This window comes from Lissotriton helveticus, chromosome 10 (assembly GCF_964261635.1).
Source record: "Lissotriton helveticus chromosome 10, aLisHel1.1, whole genome shotgun sequence".
Taxonomy (NCBI): domain Eukaryota; kingdom Metazoa; phylum Chordata; class Amphibia; order Caudata; family Salamandridae; genus Lissotriton; species Lissotriton helveticus.
Window position 1 is genome coordinate 83008588 of NC_136071.1, and position 24626 is coordinate 83033213.

Below are 24626 nucleotides of genomic sequence, written 5' to 3' on the forward strand. Positions count from 1 at the left end.
CAAGGGTAGGAGAAGCACCACAGGTCCAAGGGGAGGAGAAGCACTACAGGTCCAAGGGGCGGAGAAGCACGACAGGTCCCAGGGGAGGAGAAGCATGGATCCCAGGAAGTAGGACCACAGGTCCCAGGGGAGAAGAAGCACAGGTCAAAGGGGAGGAGAAGCACCACAGGTCCCAGGGGAGGAGAAGCACAGGTCCCAGGGGGAGGAGAAGCACGGGTCCTGGGGAAGGAGAAGCACCAGAGGTCCAAAGGGAGTAGAAGCACAGGTCAAAGGGGAGGAGAAGCACAGGTCATGGGGAGGAGAAGCACAGCTCCCAGGAGAGGAGAAGTACCACGTCCCAGGGGTGGAGAAGCACCACAGGTCCCAGGGGAGGAGAAGCACCACAACTCCAAGGGGAGGAGAAGCACCACAACTCCAAGGGGAGGAGAAGCACCACAACTCCAAGGGGAGGAGAAGCACCACAACTGCAAGGGGAGGAGAAGCAGAGGTCCCAGGGAAGGAGAAGCACCACAGGTCCCAGGGGAGGAGAAGCACGGATCCCAGGGAGTAGGACCACAGGTCCCAGGGGAGAAGAAGCGCAGGTCAAAGGGGAGGAGAAGCACCACAGGTCCCAGGGGAGGAGAAGCACAGGTCCAAGGGGAGGAAAAGCACAGGTCCCAGGGGGAGGAGAAGCACGGGTCCTGGGGAAGGAGAAGCACCAGAGGTCCAATGGGAGGAGAAGCACAGGTCAAAGGGGAGGAGAAGCACAGGTCAAAGGGAGGAGAAGCACAGCTCCCAGGAGAGGAGAAGCACAGCTCCCAGGAGAGGAGAAGTACCACGTCCCAGGGGAGGAGAAGCACCACGTTCCAGGGGAGGAGAAGCACCACGTTCCAGGGGAGGAGAAGCACCACAGGTCTCAGGGGAGGAGAAGCACCACAGGTCCAACGGGAGGAGAAGCACCACAACTCCAAGGGGAGGAGAAGCACCACAACTCCAAGGGGAGGAGAAGCACAGGTCCCAGGGGAGGAGAGGCACCACAGGTCCAAGGGTAGGAGAAGCACCACAGGTCCAAGGGGTGGAGAAGCACCACAGGTCCAAGGGGAGGAGAAGCACCACATGTCCAAGGGGAGGAGAAGCACCACAGGTCCAAGGGGTGGAGAAGCACCACAGGTCCAAGGGGAGGAGAAGCACCACAGGTCCAAGGGGAGGAGAAGCACCACAGGTCCAACGGGAGGAGAAGCACCACAGGTCCAACGGGAGGAGAAGCACCACAGGTCCCAGGGGAGGAGAAGCACAGGTCCCAGGGGAGGAGAAGCACCACAGGCCCAAGGGGACGAGAAGCACCACAGGTCCAAGGGGAGGAGAAGCACCACGGGTCCCAGGGGAGGAGAACCACATGTCCCAGGGGAGGAGAACCACATGTCCCAGGGGAGGAGAAACACATGTCCCAGGGCAGAAGAAGCACAGGTCAAAGGGGCAGAGAAGCACAGGTCAAAGGGGCAGAGAAGCACAGGTCCAAGGGGAGGAGAAGCACCACAGGTCCCAGGGGAGGAGACTCGTCGGTTCAAGGGAAGGCGAAGCACCACAGGTCCAAGGGAAGGAGAAGCACAGGTACAAGGGGTGGAGGAGCACTACAGGTCCAAGGGGAGGAGAAGCACAGGTACAAGGGGTGGAGGAGCACCACAGGTCCAAGGAGAGGAGAAGCACCACAGGTCCAAGGGGAGGAGAAGCACCACATGTCCAAGGGGAGGAGAAGCACCACATGTCCAAGGGGAGGAGAAGCACCACAGGTCCAAGGAGAGGAGAAGCACCACAGGTCCAAGGGGAGGAGAAGCACCACAGGTCCAAGGGGAGGAGAAGCACCACAGGCCCCAAGGGAGGAGAAGCACCACAGGTCCGAGGGGAGGAGAAGCACCACAGGTCCGAGGGGAGGAGAAGCACCACGGGTCCGAGGGGAGGAGAAGCACCACGGGTCCAAGGGAGGAGAAGCACCACAGGTCCCGGGGGAGAAGAAGCACCACGGGTCCCGGGGGAGGAGAAGCACCACGGGTCCAAGGGAGGAGAAGCACCACAGGCCCCAGGGGAGGAGAAGCACCACAGGTCCCGGGGGAGGAGAAGCACCACAGGTCCCGGGGGAGGAGAAGCACCACAGGTCCCGGGGGAGGAGAAGCACCACGGGTCCCGGGGGAGGAGAAGCACCACAGGTCCCAGGGGAGGTGAAGCGCCACAGGGGAGGAGAAGCGCCACAGGGGAGGAGAAGCGCCACAGGGGAGGAGAAGCGCCACAGGGGAGGAGAAGCACCACAGGCCCCAGGGGAGGAGAAGCACCACAGGCCCCAGGGGAGGAGAAGCACCACAGGTCCAAGGGGAGGAGAAGCACCACAGGTCCAAGGGGAGGAGGAGAAGCACGGGTCCCAGGGGAGGAAAAGCACGGGTCCCAGGGGAGGAAAAGCACGGGTCCCAGGGGAGGAAAAGCACGGGTCCCAGGGGAGGAAAAGCACGGGTCCCAGGGGAGGAGAAGCACGGGTCCCAGGGGAGGAGAAGCACGGGTCCCAGGTGAGGAGACGCACGGGTCCAAGGGAAGGAGAAGCACGGGTCCCAGGGGAGGAGAAGCACAGGTGCTACGGGAGGAGAAGCACAGGTGCTACGGGAGGAGAAGCACAGGTGCTACGGGAAGAGAAGCACAGGTGCTACGGGAAGAGAAGCACAGGTGCTACGGGAAGAGAAGCACAGGTGCTACGGGAAGAGAAGTAAGACATACCCCAGATGAGGACACAGGGGAACAAAAACACAGCTCCCAGAGGAGGACACCGAGCACTTGCCCCAGGAGAGGAGGGCCAGGGAAGGAGAAAGAGCAGCGTTTCTATGGGTTAAGAAACACTATAGGTGCATGGGGAGAGTAAAGACCAGCCTGTGAAGGAGCAGATGGCATGCCACAGGTGGCACCTGACCAGAGGTACGAGAAGTCCCACTGGCTGGAGCTGGTCTCATGGGTAAGGAGGTTACCAGGCCAGAAGTGGTGAGAAAGGGGACAGGACAAGCAAGGAACAGTCGGTTTAAAACAAATCTTTTCCCTGGTTGATACAGAGAACACGGGGGGGGGGGCAATAAGCGGCACATCACTGTGCTGTGTGCACCAGACATGCCATATATGGCTCTGTCACCAAACCCACAAGCACAGAACATTCTCACCCCTTCCCTGCCATATTACACGACTCCCAGGCGACAGATATTCCACATATAGGTTCATGAGACCCCCGTAGCAATCCACGACCCCCACCCTTATAGCAGTTCCAGCTCCCCTCTCCACTCTTAAAAAGCCAAGTTCTCCATACCTGTGCCCCCCATGGTGCGGCGCGCGGGCCCCTCGGATCCAGGTGTGCGCTCCTTCCTGGATCACGGATCCGGTCAGATCTCCCACTGCTGGCGAGGGGAGCTTGAAAGGGCCGGAGTGCTGGGTCCTCGGAGCACAGGAAGGGACTCTGTGCCTACAGGCGATGGTGGGTCCTGTGCCTACAGGCGAGCGGTGGGTGGGTCCTCTACAGGCGAGTGGTGGGTCCTGTGCCTACAGGTGAGTGATAGGTCCTGTGTCTACAGGCGAGTCCTGTACCTACAGGCGAGTGGGGAGTCCTGTGGCTACAGGCGAGTGGTGGGACACGTGTTACCTCTGAGTCCAGCTGAGTGTTAGGTCCTCTGTGTACTGACGAGTGCAGGGCCCGCTGGGTCCTCTGTGTACGGATGAGTACAGAATCCTCAGCGTTCAGATGAGCGCAGAATACCCTGTATACAGATGAGTACGGAATCCCCTGTGTTCAGATGAGAGAATCCTCTGTATCCAGATGTATGCAGGAGCTTCTGTGTACAGACGAGTGCTGGGTCCTATGTGTACCGATCAGTACAGAATCCCCTGTGTACAGACGAGCGCAGAATACTCTGTGTCCAGATGTGTGCAGGGACTACTGTGTACAAACAGGTGCTGGCTCCTCTGCGTACCGATCAGTACAGAATCCTGTGTACAAATGGATGCTGGCCCCCCTGTGTACAGATGTGTGCAGGATCAGCGGTGTAGAGGGGGGTGTAGCTCCTTCTCTCCGTACAGGTGTCTTCGGCCCCCCTCCTCCAGGCGCACCTGCCGCGGTGTAATGTTTGATTAAATATTGCAGCAGCCTCCCTGCTCCGTACCTGTGTGCTCACTCGCCTGCCTCGGGCAGGTGAGCCCGAGAAACCCCGCCCGTCCCACACTAATCACATCCTAGATCGGAACTCCAGCCACCCCAATCCTACATGGAGCCCCGCCCATCCCACAAGGGACCCCACTCGGCGCGAGGATCAACCCACCAGACCGCCAGCGCATCCCCACCAGAAACTCCAGAGGTACCACGCCACAAAGAAGCACCGCACCTATTTGTGTGTTTCGCGTTGCATTCTGGTAGTTGTGGTTCTGTACCTGCAAAGGGAGGAAGAGGAAAGAGATACCCGCTAGAACCAGAATGAAAATAAATTGCCACAAGCGAGTGACTTGCCCCCAAACACCAGACATGGGAAAGCTCCAATGCACAGTGACCTGGCACGACGAACAGTGCCAGCACTTTTTCACATAGGTAATCGACAATACCAGCACTGCACTTCTCAACAAGGATGCATCACTTTTGGTATGCTGCCACTAAAATGCACTTCTAGGTTATGTGAGAGGAAGAAGCAGGGTTAGAGTGCAATGCAAAATCCTCCCTCCCCCTCCCAAAAAAAAGGGGGCCCACATATGCAGATCGCGCCTTTCTTGCAAAACATTACTAAGTGTTTAAAGTATTATGAAAAGAAAGGGGGGTCTAAAAGAGGCATTTAACGCACTGCTGGCAGGAGTCTTTTAGCACGGTGACGATGGGGAACCACACCTGAACATGTGAGGCCGCTTGCCCCGCCCCTTCTCAATCTGCATACATTAACGGACCGGCCCAGGATAGACTGGGAATGACACCCCCGCCCCTTGGTTAAAGTGGGGGTAAGAGTGGCCCATCAGCCTTTGGTGAGGCCGCTCTGACCCCCGCTGGGCGCAGGCGGTGTCTGAACAGCCCAAATCGGCCCCCATGCTGCCCTGAAAAGCCGCCCACAGCTGCAGCTCACACCGGCCCATCGCCCGTTGCCCCCTTTACCCATCCGACCCCGGAAATAAGAGGCCACGCCATCAGGCTACCATACATCAGTAAGTGCCAGCACTTCTCAGAAGATCTGGCGAATCTCTCGAGGGGTGGTACCGACACTTCTCTTCAGGAATATTCTAATGGGCCACTTACAGCAGGGTCTGGAGAAAGCGCCGAGAGGCCCCCCAAAAATGTTGAACGCCGCTGCCCTCTTAAAATACCCACGAACACAGCAAAACTGTCCTGGTTTAAACGGGGCAAAGCCAGCATTTCATTGCAGACAGCTGACCCTTAGTGAGTAGATTGTGCCACATTATTATTGAATGCATTTTAAAATGTGTTATGCAATCAAGAATTGTTGCTGCTAGTGACTGATAGGGTCATTAGCAGTTTGGTAGAGGGGATGCTTTGGTCTGCCACCAGGCATAGTTCGCAGAGTTTTGCTACGCGGAACTCTGGAAAGTTACAAAAAAACACCGCAAAGTTCCACGAGAGGCGGAGTGCAGTGCGAACTGCAGTTTGTGCTGGTATTCCTGAGCTGCTGCACTTACTGTTCGCGATCGCAAGCGGGGAAAAAAATCTGCTGCACATCGAGAAGCGGAGTTTTCTGCACTCCGCGAGCTCCGCAGATTGCAAACAACTCCACAAACACAGCAAACGGCACGAAGTTCACTTCCGAGGCGCCACCATGAAGCGGGCTAAGTGACTGCCATAATTAGGACACTGCCGTCACATGGGTCTGTCCATCAGTAGTGGCTCTTGTCCATCGTTACTGGTTGGCCATGAGAGACCCAAAAATCATCCATGGTCACGCCATCACCCACTGATGTTGGTGTGGTGGTCCACCGTCAACCATATCTAGAGTTATCCACCCTCCATCTTAGGTAGGGCTTCAATGTAGCCAATGCAAAATGGCAACCTGTGCCTCACACACTCCACACACACATCCTCCACGCACGCAAAACTGTATACCCATATGACATCTATGTTGCATGTTTATGGACGAAAAACCCTGTCAAAGGGGGCTGGTAGACAACTCTACAAAGGTAAACGCGACCAGGAGCCACAACCCGGATGCCGATGGTAACGCCTGCACAGACCCTTGCATTCTGTTTATATCTCTAAGTTGGAAATCTACCCATCTCTACCTTTGATCCTCGAGGTGCTTACGCTAACCATGCACACCACTGACCCCTTCTTTCGCACAACCTGCGTTTGAGCCCTGATGAGTCACAGCCGCTACACTAACCCTGGGCGTAGTTCGCGGAGCCGCACTCCGCGGAGCTACGCGAAGACGCACTTGCACTCCGCGACCTACGCGTAGCTCCGCGGACATGCGTAGTTGCTTGCTAGACTCGTTCGCGCGCCGTTTTTCGTCTTCGGGAGCGCGGTGCGCGTGTTCGGGGCGCTGCCTGCATGCTCGAGATAGCTAGCGCGCTAAGTTACCCAAGAGGTTTGTCCCGCCCGCTTGCGTTCCCTTATTTCCTGTTCCGGGTCACAAGTAACGTGTTCGCGTTGTGTAAGACATGTTCGGGAACTCATCTTCTCGTTCGCACTACAAAAGTGCGTGATCGCGTCAAATATCGCGCGAACCTACCCAGGCGGTCGCGACGGGCCAAGGTAAGCCATTGCCGCACACGCGATAATGTTATTCAGCGCGCGAGAACTACGCTACGCACCGGATCGCGGAGTAATCGACAGCTTCGCGTTCTCCGTAGAACGCGGAGTTGCCGAAACTCCGCAAGCTCCGCGAACGGAGCGTAGTTCTTCGCCCAGGGTTACGCTACACGCTGTGATGAAACACGTGTCGGCTTCATTAAATTTTGTCTACTACTTGCTACTTGGATGTACTGAACATTCATTCCACGATTAAATTCTACATTGTTACCAGACGAATCGTTTGAATCTTTTCGTTAACACTGCTCAATTGAAGTCTCCACCTGGAGACAACTCGAATCTCTCGTGTGCACAGGACTTTGTTCACGAAGGTGAATTTAAGGCTGGAGATCATGCTCTCCAGGACAACTCTCCTCATATCATTCAACGTCATTGGTACACCTTTAGTTAATTTTTACGATCAATGTGTCCCGAAATATACTCATGAAATTATTTTCGACAGCAGGCGTGGCCCTCACAGGTAAGAGTGAGGGGGGGTCGACAGCCAACAACTAGGAAAACTTAAATTAAAAGAATGAAAACCACTTAGCTTGCGCTCACCACCTTGCTGACAAGGAGATGCAGCAAGCGCAGTGTAAGTGCTTTTTTAAAATTTTGATTTAAGTTTCCCTTGTCATCGCCTGTCGTCTCCTACCCGCCCCACCATTCTCACCTGTACAGGCTGCGTCTGATTGACGTTCTGTTGTTGCTTAATTGAAAAACACATTGACCCAACAGTCATCAAAATATGTGAGTGGAACCACAACTAGTAGTAGAATCAATGCCGATTAGGTGTTCAACAAATTGTTGTATACAATCAAAGCCCTTGAGGTAAGTGCATAAGTGTATACAAAGTAAAAAGCATCACATTATGACCTAAGGGTTGGAATCACAAGGTAAGTGCATTCCAAGCAGAGGGCATCAAATCATAATGTAACCATTAGGTGGGCATTTTAAAACAGGATGTCAATTTGTTCAGATTAGAATCCATAAAATTCACCTGTTCAATTAAAAGTTTTATATTGACGACAGTCCTTCTCAAAATGTTATTACTACTGTATATTAACTTCGCTGTACATGATTGAAACCATCCTTGTGATGATGTTGTTGTGCTTGGCAATCCAAACACATAAATAATATAAAACAGCAGCCAAGATAGTTCTTGTGAGGATGTTGCTGTCCTGAAGAATCCAAACATGTAAAAGATATAAAACAAAAGACGACACGTGTTTCGTCCCCCCTAGGGACTTCCTCAGGGCTTACACATGTAGTTATAATAGGAGAAGAAGAGTAAGCAGGCACGTGATCACAATTATACAATACGTATCTAGCATATATAGTAGGCTTCCTCCATAGTAAGTATGTAGCCACAAGTAGAATTCTGTCTTAAATCTAATGTGGGAGTAGATGCGAAAATAGGACTGGCTGTCACCTGGCCCTTAGTCGTGCTGTTACAGTATGATGAGATGTAATTTACTTTGTATACACATACCTGAAGTGCTTTGATTCTGTGTAATGACATAGGTGAACGCCTCGTCCAGTACACTTTGTGTCAGACTATGTTTGTCTGTGACTGTTTACACTACCAGCTGAGCTCCGACTCCCATATTTTGATTTGGTTTACTTCGACTCCCATATTTGGATTTGGTTTACTTGGACTCCCATATTTGGATTTGGTTTGCTTCGACTCCCATATTTGGATTCGGTTTACATCTGGGTGGGGTTGTCTTTCGGTTCCCAACCATTCCAGAAAACTTGAGTTCCTAGGCAATGGAGCTAGGTCCATGGCCAAGCACCTTTTATACACACATTCTATAGTCTGACTCGGTCTGTACATGAACAATATTTGTCACAACAGACAGAGGAATCTATCTTGGAAAATGTAAAGATGCATCAAATGCATGCACGCAAGCTTGTAGTCTTTGCTAGCAGTCACTGAGGGTGTTACACAACGGAGGGTGGAGGTGCACTAGCACACACCTAGCCTGTAAGACCCTTGCATGTATGAATGGTGATGTCACTGCCACTCTTCTCTGACTGAATGTCACTGAAGTCATGTGTGACCTTGATTGTTGGTGTTTGAGGATTTGAGGGAACCTGCTTTAGCCACTACCATACATTTCACTTGGTTTGTGTGTAGGGTGACCACCCCACTGCAGGTCATTACAACACTGTTTCCAGTCCTGAGCATTTCACTTACAAATCACTGATTTCAGGAGTGTTAGTGTGATGAGTTAAAAAGAGCTTAACTGGACCACAGCACCCAGAATGCATTAGGCTGTCACACAAAAGTGCAGAACTGGAAACAGTGTCCGTAATGACCTTGAGGGAGATGGTCACCCTATATGGATGTCAGTCAGAATAGTAAATCAACAATGTGTGTCCATGTCACACATAACAATACTTTCAAAATGCTTGAGGGGTGGAGTCACACAACTAACATTGTTCTAAAGACAATGGAACGGTTTGTCAAATAGAGCAAGGATGAGCACCTCACATACATGCACCTCAGTAAAGTCTCAAAAATTGTTTACAATTTAATGGCCTAAAAAATTAAACTAAAAAGGTGCTGCCGTCCTCAATACTTAAGTGAACAACGCCTGCTAATCCGGCAATGCATTACAATGAAACAAAAGTTAAAACACATTTGTCAAATCGAGGAACAATGTCATTGTGACATCAATTATGACATGAACTGTCCAAACAAAAGACTGTACAAATGGAAAGCCATGTGACGTTTCCATCATAACACATTGTGTTCAATGACTGCAGAATTGAAATAGGGTTTGCTTTTAAAGATATCACCTTTGTAACATTAGAAACAATCCCAAGATAAACATTCATGGCAAAGACTCACCGAATCCATAGATTTAGGGACAACATGCAGGCGAAATGCTTGTCACATGTAGCCCATTGTGTAACAACACATGTGCATCACACATTGAGGATACATAACATATGGAACAGAATGTTATTGTTCATTCAGAACATAACATATGGAACAGAATCCCCAGTTCATTCAGGACAGCCACAACTTTGTGCACCCAATGCATTTCGGGCTGATTACCCCTTACTCAGGGGTATCTAGAATTACCTTTCTAGAAAGGTATCTAGAAAAAAAACTTTATCAAACGAAATGCCACGTGTGAGTGCTTCCCATACTTGCCTAAATGTAACCCACTAACTGCAACCAACCCGCGTCGTGGATTACAACCCACTCCAGAAACTCAATACCTGGCTGATTTTGATGCTCCAACAAGCAGGGGATATGCTGCTTGTTAGAGCATCAAAATGGGTTGTGATCCAAGACGCAGGTTTTTTTCTGCGAGAGGATGGGTTTACTGATTCATTGCTGATGTGAACTATGAGTCAGGTGGGGTCCGAGATTGCTTTGATTATTATTTTATGGTATATGTTACTTGTGAGCTTCATGTAAAATAAGTAGAGTGGATGTTTGCTTTTAATAATTCTAGTTACCCCTGATGAAGGGCAATCAACCCGAAATGCATTGCGTGGACAATTTTGTGGCTGTCCTGAATGAACCATGGATTCCTGCATGCTACAGAATAAGGCTTGGATGGGCAATTCCCTAGCATTCGAAAAAAGTGGAATCATGTTACCTTTGATGTGAATGGAGAAAATATTGAAGAAACTTGGAAAGCAATATGCATAAATTAAAAGGGTTTTCAACTGAAAAGTTGGTTTCTTGTGTAAACTGTGTACAAAGCTGTGTTACTTGCTGGAGGCGCGGAAAGGCGTGGCACATGTTTTCAGTACAGCGTTAAATGCAACACATGTCTGTGTTAGAGCAATGGCATAGTGTATGAGCAAAAATAAACCATATTACAAAAATCATCACACCACATACAAAGTAACAAAAGAATCTGGTGTGCTTCAAGTCAGTAAGAAGAGGACTGCTGGGACAGAAAAATTCCTGCATAATGGGCATGTACCCCTGCCCTGAGTGCCCCAGCTGCAGTGATATCTGGATACCTGGTGCTGATTTTCGGTCATGGGTGAACATGTGTGTGCACCATGACCTAGGTTGTCTCATGACTTGTGGTCCTGCTTAGGCAGAGAGGGGACCCAAAGTGATACCCTCATGTGGTACACATCCACTGCCTTCACTGGGAGTTATGTAGCACAATCTTGGTGGTGGCAGCATACCGTGTTTTAAGTAATAATTATCAGTGCAGTGAACAGGTCTTTTAACCTGTGTCATTAGAGTTGCCCACTTGTGAAAAGTTTCCCTGCTGCCTGCTTAACTCAACCGTGGCCTACATTAGGAAGAATGCAGGCATGCACAGTGTGCCTGCGTCCGTGCATTGGGATGTGTGTGTACCCGAGATGGGAAACAACCTTTACAACACAGTCATTACATCACACTATCTTTACAACGCAGTCATTACATCACACTACCTTTACATAGCAGTCATTACATCGCAACATCCTTTACATCGCATGTCATTACAACGCAGCCATTACATTGCATGTCACTACAACACATGTCATTACAATGCATGTCACTATAACGTAGGCATTACATCGCAAGTCATTACAAAGCATACCATTACAACGCATAGTACCCTTACACTATCCGACATTTACCCTACTGTTGCACTCACTGGAGTTAGAATAGTAATTATCACCCCTATACTATCCAACACTTACCTTAAATGCAATGTAATTGTATGCATTGTAATGGTATGCGTTGTAAATATATAATGTGATGTTCTGGAATGCGCTGTAAAGGTAGTTTCTGAAAATGCGATGTAATGGCATGCTATGTAAAAGAATGCGTTGTAAACGAAGTTGCGATGTAAAAACTGCGTTGTAAAGGAAATTAAATCCCATTAAAACATTGGTCAATAAATAAAGCAACAAAAAAGAATAATATAGCAGTAACTCCAATTGCTGAGGGAATCAAGCATTAAGAAATGAACACCAACGATAGTTGCAACAGGGGAAAACCTGCACTATTCAGTTCAAGAGAAGCTGAGGCCATCCTTCAGCAGAGCCATGCTAAGAATGGATGGAAGAAGGTGTTAGCCTGGGGAAGGTATTGTCCCTGCAAGATTGTTTGCTATGTTTTTTTAAAATGAAAACAATCACAATGTACCATACACAAAAGACCCAACCTTCTGTGATAGTTGCCGATTGAACAAAGGGCGATTGACAGAGGGCCTCCGCACTCATGGAGGAGGCTCCGCAGTCGTGGCGGGGGCTCCACATTCGTTGTGAGACCTCTGCAATGAGTTACTGCAAAGTGAAGATCCCGCCACAGGGATGGGACCCACTCACCATGACTGCGGGGCTTCCGCCACCAGTGCGGTGGCGCTTTGTGAATCATGCCTGAAGCTGGTAAAACGGATGCACTGGAAAAACCCTCAACATCCATTTAAGACCACAAACCCCTCAACCACAGAAAATGTCCTAAGACCCTCAAGTACACACACAGAGCTAGCACGTATCTAATATTTATTTATGTTATGTGCATAGTTAGCAGGGCCGGACTGGGAACCCAAAGCAGCCCTGGCAATTTTGTCGGACAAGCCAGCCGGGGTTTGGGGGGCATGCAAGTTTGAACCTCTGCTGCTTTTGTTACTGGGGGCCGATATTGCAGCACTGCTGGAAAAACGACGCACACTGGTGCAAATCAGGCCCTCTCCCTTCCAGCCTCCTGGGGAAACGCCCGATGCTCGCTACGGCCAGTCCGGCCCTGATCGCTAGCGTGGAGTGCTCTACAAAATGCATCTGTAGCACCTTGAATCACCAGTGAGGAGATCACCACAAACGTCTGAGAGGAAAATGCATGTAAGAGATAAAGGGTGGAGCTCTGCTTATTCAAGTGACCAGCAGCCAGGACATCTGAGCCATCTGGGGACAGTGGGTTTGTTCAGCAACAATCACATTAACATTGCAATTCAATAGGATAAAGCACATTGTTTCCCTTAAAATCCCATGATTTCTTACATCTTGTCAAAGTATTCCAAACCACTCTATATTGTACGGATGACCAGAGTGCAGCCAATAGTTGGCAAACAAGAGTTTTTAAAAGTACTGGTACGGTCTGTTGTTTGCAATATGGCGAGAAGAGAAAAGCTCTTTTTTACCATGTGAATATTTGAGGACAGTGGAGTTTAATTTAGAACTTATTCAACCAAGAGATGCTCAAATGGCATTTGAAAACATGCACATTATGGGTAAAGGAGTGTTCTGTGCAATTTATACTGATGTTAGGAAGACACCATGCAAAGTGTAAACATGAAGTAGTCTAAATATTGAGGAGAAAGTCATGCAAGAACTTCGTTAATATAGAAAAGCTGGCTGTACATTTCCAAAAGCCTTTAAAAAAACCTTTTCTGAACTCCTACGTTAAATCAGTTAAGTTAAATGCGAACAAATTAAGCATGGATTTATTATTGTGATTATTGCACCCAATAAGTCATGGCCGGTCCTGTCCAGCCCTGCATTTTTTAAGGCAGAATTTGAAGGCATCAGAGATGTGTATTTTTCTATTGTACAATGAACATGTTTTGAAAGGATGCGCAAGGGCACTTCTTGAATGATGGGGCGTCAATGTCTTCCCAAGCACCACCGCGCATGCAAAGAAGAGTCAAACACTTTAAAAAATATTTGCTTGCCTAACCATTTGAGCCCGCCTCTGCTGACTTGTGTATTCCTTGTCTGTGTTTGTGTGTGACAGGGCTGGGGAAATTCCAGGAGACAGTCTGGGACAGCCCAGTGGTGAATAGGGAGATTTACCTCCAGATGGGAGGGGGAGAGTGCACCTGGGACCTGAATAGGGCTGGGCCTTCCCTCCACAATGCTGGCTCCACCGCCTGTGGCTTGTCTGATGTCTCTGCCCTGCACAGTGAAAGGAGAAGGGGAATCCTGTCAACAGAGTGCTCCAGAGCTGCATCTTCCCTCCCCTGTGCTGGCTCCACCTCCTGTGGGGCATCTGATGTTTCTGCCCTGCACAGTGAACCGAAGAGAAGAGTCACACAGTGCTCAGGAACTGGTTTGAACTAGGCAGAGGCCTCTCTGCCTTCAGAGAACATGGGATTCTTGGGTATAAATATTGGGACCCAGTCCCACAGACTTTAGATCACTTCTGGAACAAGAAACCTTTCTGCCAAGGAGAAGAACCAAGGAAGCTGCAGGAGTTTGGACTTCCCCTCTGCCAGTGTGCTGTTTGCTGGGTTGACCTGCAGAGGTTGCTTCATTGCTAAGGGAAAGGAGAAGGAACGTTGTAAGGACTTTCATCTACAGAATATTCTCCAAGGGCTTGAACTGTGCTTGCCTCCTGCTGAAGTCTCAGGACCAAAAGACTTCACCTCCAGCTCCCTCCTGAATTTCCTTGCTGGGAATTCTGACTCCAGTCACTTGCGTGCCGCTGGGAGCAGGAAGCGTGACGCATTGAGAAGAAGCGTGTCGCCGCCGCAGCTGAAACCATCGCAACGCCGGAGAAGCGAGCTTTCGTCTCATCTCCCTTGAAGCGTGTGTTCATCAAAGCTGTCTGCTGTCGCAACGCCGGAGAAGCGCGACGCATCGAGAGAGTCATCATCGCATCCCCAGAGAAGCGCATCGCAGGGCCTGTCGCGGCTCCAAAGTACAGAGTTGTCGCAAGGCTGCCACGGCGTCATCGCATCGCCATCGCATCGCCATCGCATCGCCGCATCAAGGGCGCCATCTTCTCGCATCACAACTGGATCATCGCATCGTCATCGCATCGCATCAAGGCGCAATCTTGCGCCCCGCAAAAGGTTGAAATTCTACGCATCACCTCTGCACCGGCAAGGCTCGCGACGAGTCCCCTACTCTGCGCAAGCATTGATGAAGGACGCAACCGTTCCCCCGGGTCAGGGAACCGACGCATCTCCCCTTCTGTGAGCCTTTTGTTTACTTTGCGTGCCGCATCCAAGAACTTTGTTGAGAACTTTGTCGCATTTACCATCAACTTGAACTAAGAGACTTTAATCGTCTTTTAAGCTATCTTAAGTGTAGTATTGTGGATTTTTGTCGTTTGTGGTCTTGTGTTTAAGTCTATAAAAAGAATACTTATTTTTTATAAAAACCTGTGTAGTGTCCATCTGTAGTGTTATCACTGTATTGCTGTGTATATTCACAAATGCTTAACATACTGCCTCTGAGATAAGCCTGTCTGCTCGTGCCAAGCTACCAAGGGGGTGAGCATGGGTTATTAAAGAGTGTAATCCCCTTATCCTGACTTAAAAGTAAGGGTCCCTATTTGGACAAAAGTGATAACCATTGCCAACTAGAGACAAATGTTTTTCTTGGATATGTACTACACTCCTACATTTGTTGTAGTACTGTACACCATGCAATACTTCTAAAGGTCCTCATGACTTATCTATATACTTTCTTTCTGATAGAGAACTCTAACTGCATATTCCTCACATTGAGAACACCCCCGAGCACTAGACTGGAGCCAAAGATTTTTTCCATCAGTAATTCCCTCATGTGTCAGTAGGTGATCTTTCACAGTTTCATGTCTGATATGTCCCTGATGTTCTATCTGTGCCACAATTTCTGCACCACCTTCATGCTCTGACGCCAGTTCCTTTTTTCTGTGCCCTCGGACGCGGGTCGGCTGATCTCTTTTGTTTTGGCAGGCTTTTTCCCCCCTCAAAACTTTTTCAATGTGCTAGGATTTGCCCTCCTAAAACCACAGGACTCAAACCTTGTAGTGAGATGTCAGTCTCTGGTGTCTGTCTGCCAACACAACTTGGCCTCCTGAAACTGCTGTGCAGAAATGAACCAAAAGGCCATCTATGACTATGAGAAGCGTGGCTCAATGGTTAGAGCGGCAGACCCGGATGCAGAGGTCTGGCCCGGGATCCAGGGTTCAATTCCCACCTCGGCGGCTCTTGGACTCAATTTCCCCGGACCTGTTAATTCTCGCCTCGGTGCCTAGTCTAATCATGGGTTCCACTCTGTGACTCTGGGCAATAGCTTGCTTAATCTCCACAATGGCCCCAGCAGCGCTTGCATGCCTGGCTTCACCTTGGGGGTGCCCAGGAGTGGACATTTCACAGGAAAGCCAGGATGGGTTCCACAGCGATATGAATACAGCGCTACGAGGCCTCCGGGTAGAAGTGCGCTATATAAATACTCCACATTTACACGAAGGCAAGCTTGCCATCACTGTACTCCAAAGGAAGTTGAGGAAGACGCAGTTCCAGTCAGGGCCAAGGGCATATATGCGCCCTCGCTCCTAAGGCCAATCTCGCAATCAGACGTCTTCGACTTCACAAAGCATAAATAAGTTGAAAAATCCCCAAAATATAAGAATTCCAAACACGGATCTCTTTTGTACCGCCATTCCCACCGCTTGGAGTCATGTGACACCTCTGGCACCTCCAGACCCAAGATCCATTCCTCGATTTCTAATACTATTCCAATCTTGCTCCTATTGTGCCCCAATCTTCCTGGTCCATTGGCCAAGTCACAACAGTGCTAAAGGGTGCACTAGTCTCAACCCTTCCATTGTAAGGTTAGGCCCAGGAAATACAGTGGTAAATGGCTCCGAATCAGCCAACCCGAGGCTGGTAACCCCTTGTTTTCCGAGGACTCCAGAGTAAGTTTTCACATACAATAATTCCCATTAAAACATTGGTCAATAAATAAAGCAACAAAAAAGAATAATATAGCAGTACATCCAAATGCTGAGTCAATCAAGCATTAAGAAATGAACACCAACTATAGTTGCAACAGGGGAAAACCTGCACTATTCAGTTCAAGAGAAGCTGAGGCCATCCTTCAGCAGGGCCATGCTAAGAATGGATGGAAGAAGGTGTTAGCCTGGGGAAGGTATTGTCCCTGCAAGATTGTTTGCCATGTTTTTTTTAAAATGAAAACAATCACAATGTACCATACACAAAAGACCCAACCTTCTGTGATAGTTGCCGATTGAACAAAGGGCGATTGACAGAGGGCCTCCGCACTCATGGAGGAGGCTCCTCAGTCGTGGTGGGGGCCCCACATTCGTTGTGAGACCTCTGCAATGAGTTACTGCAAAGTGAAGATCCCGCCACAGGGATTGGACACCCTCACCATGACTGCGGGGCTTCCGCCACCAGTGCGGAGGCCCTTTGTGAATCGGGCTGAAGCTGGTAAAACAGATGCACTGAAAAAACCCTCAACATCCATTTCAGACCACAAACCCCTCAACCACAGAAAATGATGGCCAGACCGTCAAGTACACACACAGAGCTAGCACGTATCTAATATTTATTTATATTATGTGCATAGTTAGCAGAGCTGGACTGGGAACCCAAAGCAGCCCTGGCAATTTTGTCGGACAAGCCAGCCGGGGTTTGGGGGCATGCAAGTTTGAAGCACTGCTGCTTTTGTTACTGGGGGCCGATATTGCTGCACTGCTGTAAAAACGACCCACACTGGTGCAAAACAGGCCCTCACCCTTCCAGCCTACCGGGGAAACGCCCGATGCTCGCTACGGCCAGTCCGGCCCTGATCGCTAGCGTGGAGTGCTCTACAAAATGCATCTGTAGCATCTTGAATCACCAGTGAGGAGATCACCACAAACGTCTGAGAGGAAAATGCATGTAAGAGATAAAGGGTGGAGCTCTGCTTATTCAAGTGACCAGCAGCCAGGACATCTGAGCCATCCGGGGACCGTGGGTTTGTTCAGCAACAGCCCCATTAACATTGCAATTCAATAGGATAAAGCGCATTGTTTTCCTTGAAATCCCATGATCAGAACTTCCTCTGCAGATCTTGCATCTTGCCATAGTGTTCCAAACCGCTCTATATTGTAAGGATGACCAGAGGACAGCCAATGGTTGGCAAACAAGAGTTTTTAAAAGTACTGGTTCGGTCTGTTGTTTGCAATGTGGCGAGAAGAGAAAAGCTCTTTTTTACAATGTAAATATTTAACGACAGTGGAGTTTAATTTAGAACTTATTCAACCAAGAGATGCTCAAATGGCATTTGAAAACATGCACATTATGGGTAAAGGAGTGTTCTGTGCAATTTATACTGATGTTAGGAAGACACCATGCAAAGTGTAAACATGAAGTAGTCTAAATATTGAGGAGAAAGTCATGCAAGAACTTCGTTAATATAGAAAAGCTGGCTGTACATTTCCAAAAGCCTTTAAAAAACCTTTTCTGAACTCCTATGTTAAATCAGTTAAGTTAAATGCAAACAAATTAAGCATGGATTTATTATTGTGATTATTGCACCCAATAAGTCATGGCCGGTCCTGTCCAGCCCTGCATTTTCTACGGCAGAATTTGAATGCATCAGAGATGTGTATTTTTCTATTGGACAATGAACATGTTTTGAAAGGATGCGCAAGGGCACTTCTTAAATGAAGGGACGCCAATGTCTGCCCAAGCACCACCGCGCATGCAAAGAAGAGTCAAACACTTTAAAAAATAGTTGGTTTTGAAAATTTACTAAAATATATTGCTCTTGTGCCACTGCATAATTGTTTATTCTCCTCGCACCGAACAGCGTTTCAAAAACCGCACAATTGGTTCAAGTTAGGCGACATCGAATTACCTCAACATTTATGTTGAAACAATACGTTAAAGGTGATTTGGGCTTCAAGATGTGTTATTTCTCTAAATGATCTAATTTAAGACAATCATGACCAAGTAAACTAGTCGCCCGCCAGTATGCAATGTTAAAATGCCACGATGTGCATTTCCATGTGGTTCCTGCCACCTTGTGCATGGAAATGTAGGGGGGTACCAGGGGTACCCCCGTGCACCTACACCCTCCCCCACACAGAAGGAGCCCACAACAGGCCCCCAAACCCAAACCCCGCCAGCCTTTCCATGGCGGCCTCGCCATGGAAAGGTCTCTACCAGGGCACATCCTAATATGGTGGACTGTGCCTGCTAGGCACCGCCACCCTATTAGTGGCCCTTTTCCGCCCGCCAGGTCGTCAGTGCGATTGCCACCGGTGGAAAAGCAGCAGGCGGACTTTGCGTCCGCCGTGATACACTCCGCCATCCTAATTTGGCGGTGGGTAAATCTCATTGTGATTGCAGGAGGATTGCCTCCGTCAGCCCGGCGATGGCAGTCCTCCTGCCATCATAATGAGCCCCCAAGTGCCTTATTGCTGGCTACTAAAGTGAACCAAAATAGAAATTCAAAGCAAATATGTGGGCACATGGCAAATTCTGCAACTGAATAGTTTTCTCTCCATAGTCGAAATACAGGGTATTCCCATTTCAGGGACATGCAACTTGCTCTTTATCAGCCTTACCAAGAAAAATGTAATTAATTGATTACAGAAAAAGCACAGATGGGGGGCGTGGTTTTGGCGCTGTTGCAAGATGGCGGAGGCGCGCAATCTCAGACGGACCGGGAAGCTCAATTAACTCCAGAGACCACTCTGGCGCTTGCAGAGGAACTAGAACAAGGGGATTATCTTCCTCTGGAAACGTTGAGTCGCCGGTGTGCTGCAGCCTCTACCATCAAGTAGCTTTTTCAGCCAAATGGCCCCAGGGGATTTCCTCGCAATAAAAAGGTTGCATCCGCCATTTTGAATGGCGGATGGGTTTTTCCTTCGTCTTACAGGGAAAAAACAAAGAGGAATGCATTAACTGCATCGTGCATCCTAAGTTACTTTTAAGTACCACAGCAACTGTTTTTTCTCCTCATTTTTTTTCTTTCTTCAAGAGGAATTTCTACAGTGATCTCTCAATGAAAAGGTTGTGTTCACCATTTTGAATGATGGGTGGGTTTTCCTTCATCTGACAGTGGAAAAAGCAAAGTGGAATTGCACTAACCGCATCGCGAATACTAGGTTACATTTAAGTGCCACACCAACTGTTTTTCGCCTCATTTTTCTCTTAAAGTGGAATTTCTACAGTGACATACCATACATTGTGGAATGTTTGGTTTACCTCAATGTTGATAGTTCCTTCTTTTCTTCAGTGGTCTGATATCAGTTTTTTTCAAATATTAAAGGCAGTTTGTGACACTTATGCTTGAATTGACTTTCATATAACTCTGCCTGCTCGGATCTTAAATAATTGTGGCTTAATCTTTCTTCATCTCAGTCTGAGTCTATTTTGCCACCCAACAATTTCATATTTAACCCTTTTTCCCCCTTATGGGAAGACTAAAGAATCTTAGGCTCTCTGCTTCCCCTAAACGTGTTATTATCTCAGACTCCAACTCCATACACAACGACATGGAGGATAACACTCCTCACAAACCTGAACCCTTATCAGACGGTATTTCAAAACTGCATCCTTCAACAAAACCACTTGTGAGCTCTACTAGCCGATCAAAAAAGGACTCTCTTTCCCAGGTCATGCTACTTCTGTGTCTATGGATTTAATTTTGGAGGAAATTCGTGCATTAAAACCCTTTATGGAAGAAACCACTAAAACTGTGCAATTTCCAGACAGTAAATGGTCTTCCCTAGAACAACGTGGCCTTGTCATGGAACAATCCACGGAATCCCTACAAACTACTTGTTCTTGTTTGCCTCAACTAGAAACAGAAATTGCTCTCCTCAAGAAACACACTGAGGACTTGGAAAACCGAAATTGCAGGAATAAGCTACATATTTATGGACTTCCTGAAAGTATAGAGGGTTCAACTCCAACAACTTATCTTCAATCTTTCCTACAAAAACTTCTGGATTTGTCACCTCCTGTCTCCATCAATATACAACGTGCTCACAGGCTAGGTCCCAAGATCTCATCAAAACATTGTGGTGTCATCCTATATTTCTTACAGTGTACAGATTTATTACAAATCTTGTCATCTGTCAAAGCCAAAAAGCAAGTTTCTTGGAAGGTCACTGCTTGTTCTTCTCACCAGATGTAGGGAAGGTCACTGCAGATCATCGGAAAACATTTCTTGATCTTCAACCCCAATCATTATCCATAAATGCTAGTTATGGTCTCATACTTCCTTGTCTTTTTAAGGTCCCGTTTAAGGAAAAGACTACCACCTACGATGATCCAGCAGTTCTGAAAGAATTTCTTCTACAAGTTGGAGCGGATGTCATAGACACTACGAAACCTTCTTAATCGATACCTTGTTACCTTTTATATGCTCTTGTTATGTATATTTAGTGTATAATTCTGTCTGGTGTTTGTTCTAATTAATGTGTAGATTTTTCTTTGTTTTCTTATGGTATTATGTCTCCATTCCTACTTACAGGTGTTTCTCTTACCCCCCCCCGTTCTTACTCGGTCTCCTCCATTGTGTTGATGTATTTTTCATTCCAAGCTGCCATGCAATCCGGTGGGACTCGGATGTTGTCTTCATCGCTGCCTGGCGCCGGCCACCCCACTTCGTCTTGTGTATTGTAGGTATGTTTTTCAGTCGTCATTTGTTTGACTTGTACTGTCTTTTTGTTCTCTGTTATGTTCTTCGTTCTCCCAATCTCTTTATTTCATAACTCTATTTCTTACTATCCTTCCTAGTATCTATTCTGTTGCTTCCTCTCTCCCTTCTTTCTTAATCAAACAATACTTTTATCTTTATACTTTTATCTTTTCACCTTTTCTCAATTTTGAGTTTGGCTATTTCACTGTACGCTTATTGATTGTTCATGTTAAAACCTATTGGTTACATTCAGAGTTACTACATGGAACATTAAGGGATTAGGTAATCCCATTAAGTAACAACTGACATTGCATTGCTCCAGGAATCACATCTATCTGAAACTCAAGCTTCTAAGTTAAAGAAATGTTGGGTAGGCAATGTATTTTCTTCTCCAGCCTTACGTAAGAAAAATGGCGTTTTGATTCTCTGTCATAAGAAATTTCATGTTTCAGTTGTCCATCAAGAATCCGATTCTGATGGTCGTTGGGTTATTGTTAAACTTCTTATTGATAAAATACCATTAGTTATTTTTAATGTATATGGTCCAGTTTCCGTTGACAAAGTATTTTGGACTCAGATCTTTGATAAACCACTTTTGCTTGATGATGAATATTGTTTTTGGTGGCGATTGCAATTAAATACATGACCCCCATATTGGATAGACACTCACTGGTTAAATTTATCAACACTAAAATGCACTCACAATTTACTTCCACCATACGTCGCAAATCTTTAGTCAATATCTGTAGGCTCTCTCCCCCAGACCTTCGAGAATATAGATACAACTCACCCCCACACCAATCACAATCCCAAATTGACTACCTTTTTTCAAGGAAATCCTTAGCTCAACATGTCCTTCAATCCGAGATAGGATCTGTTTTAACATCAGATCATGCCCCAGTCCTTTTTGATTTTGATCTGATACCATTTACTACACATGCTGGTAGGTGGCGTTTTAATAATTCATTACTTGCTGACCCTAACTTCTCTAGCCAATAAGCTCTTTTGTTTCTGAATTTGTTGCTTTTAAATCAACTCCGGATTCTTCCCCTGTAATCGTCTGGGATGCTTTTAAGGCAGCCGCTAGAGGTTTCATAATGAATTTTGTCTCGGAAAAAAAAAAATCTTTTAAAATGCAAACTACTCAATTACTCACTAGATTAAACAACTAGAATATACTTATTACCATTCTAATACTGAGTCTTCTTTAAATAATCTTATTGATGCGAAGCTCACTTTTAACAGACTATCCACGGAAGCCGCTTCCTCCTATCTTTTAAAAAGCAGCTCTCGATACTATGGAGGCCAAAATAAAATGGGGAAACTACTGGCTAACTACTTGAAAATAAGGAGAGAAAGAACTAGAATAGAATCTTTGCAGAACTCTGCTAGAACTTCATTATTTAAAGACAAAGACATTTTAAATGAATTTGTTTCCTTTTATAAAAATCCATATACGTCATAGACACAACCAATTCAATCAGATTTACCCTCTTATTTTCATTCCATTAATTCCTCTCCTTCTCAACATATCGATTTTGACTCGCTGGAATCTGATATTACTTTAGCAGAAATTAACCATGCAGTATCGATATTACGACGAGGAAAGGCCCCTGGACCCGATGTTTTCACTGTTGCGTTCTATGAACACTTTGCTAAGCTTCTTCTTCCAAATCTTTAACTTTTTTTCAATTCTTTTATTACAAATGGTTCATCTCATGTCACTTTTCAAGAAGCAATTATATGTTTAATTCCAAAAGATAATAAGGACTATTCCCCTTGCAAAAAAGAATGCCCCATCTCTTTAGTCAAAACAGACTATAAGATTTTTGCAAACATTCTGGCCCTTCCCATTGACCCTATCCTACCTGAACTTATTGGACCTGAACAATCTGGCTTTGTAAAGGGTCGATCATCCTCTGACAATTCTGGAGTCTTTTTCAACATTCTTAGCAAGGCTTCTTCCCTAGATTATCCTATTGCCGCTATTGGTTTAGATGCTGAAAAAACATTTGACAGGATTGGATGGGATTTTATGTTTCATGCTTTAAAATGGATGGGTTTTCCTTCCAAACTGATCTCCTTAATTTCCTTATTATACTCGGGACCCAGAGCTTCTATTTTCATTAATGGTAAAGTCTCTGATTATTTTCTTCTCTTTAGGGGAGTACGACAAGGGTGTCCTTTATCACCTTTATTATTTGTAATAGCACTGGAACCCTTTTTAACTAAAATAAGGCAGGATACTCAAATCTCTGATTTTCAACTCAACTCGCATCAAGTTAAAATGTCTGAATTCGCAGATGATATTCTTCTATATATTGTTCTGATCCGCTACTTCTCTCCCTTCTTTTCTCCATCAGGTTGATATTTTTTCTCACATATCAGGTTATCGCCCTAATCCGCATAAATGTGAAGTCTTACCTCTCAATGTTTTATGCCTTAAGCATTATTTTATCCATACTGGTTTTTCCTGGCAACCCTCTAAGTTAAAATTCCTGGGCGTATGGTTCTCCTTGACTTTCAAACTAAACTTTGACTATATTATAGAAACATTAAATGACACTATTGCATGTAGCCACCCTCTATTCCTCTCTTGGTGGGGACGACTAGATTCGAGATATGATGCTAACCCCTCTGATTCTTTATATTCTCTCTATGATCCCTGTGCACATTCCGGGTTATTATTTTAAGAAAACGGATTTGCTCTAATGAAATTTCTCTGGAAAGGCAAGCCCCCGAATAGCCTTGTCCTCCTTAAAAAATGACAAATCTGATGGTGGCCTTAAAATCCCTGATTTCAAATGTTATCATTATGCTATCTCTTTAAAACAAGCTTCCCAATGGCTTTCATCTGAACCCGCTGCATCTCCACCATTATGGATATCTATAGAAAAATCTCTTTTCTCCCCTTTTGACTTTCAGGAAACCCTTGCCTTCACTAATAACCTCTCCTTTTTTTGTCCTCCCGTTATTTCTCACACTCGTAAGCTTCTAAATCCTCTTCTACCATCTTCTTTTCCTTCTAATACTTCTCTCTTTCGACAGCCCATTAGGCACAATACATTACTAAGTATCAAAAATCGTACCATCTACTGGAAATCTTGGAGATCCAAGGGGTTGTTTTGGATTTCACAACTCTTGACTAATAAGTTTCCCCTATCCTTTCCAGACCTTCAAACCAAATTTTCACTACCTAATTCCTTTAAATCACAATATAATCTTTACTTCCCTCTCTTAATCAATATCTCCTCTCACTACCAACCACCCCCAAACTTCCAATAGCATGTTCGATACTTTTTTCCATATTAAATACTTCCCCCAATGCATCTTCTCTTTATAAACTTTTATTGCTACCTTCATCTACCTGTTGGTTCTGTTTCTGTTCTATTGCTGATTTAAAACCTATGCTATTCGAGTGTCCTAGTATTTTTCAGTTCTGGCAATTAGTTTGCTCCAAATTAAAAAGATTTTGAAAAAAGTTAATATTTCCTTCTCTACATCCACC

The 24626-nt window shown here is 46.7% G+C and overlaps 1 protein-coding gene across 1 annotated transcript in view; it reads right to left on the reverse strand.

Annotated features, from left to right (window-relative positions):
- Positions 1 to 3680, reverse strand: part of SCNN1B (sodium channel epithelial 1 subunit beta) — a 231133-nt gene extending 227453 nt beyond the window's left edge. The window contains exon 1 of the mRNA XM_078664792.1: positions 3314 to 3680. Coding sequence (XP_078520918.1) covers positions 3314 to 3326 — 13 coding nt within the window. The 5' untranslated portion in view covers positions 3327 to 3680. The remainder of the gene's footprint in view (positions 1 to 3313) is intronic.
- Positions 3681 to 24626: the final 20946 nt, after the last annotated feature.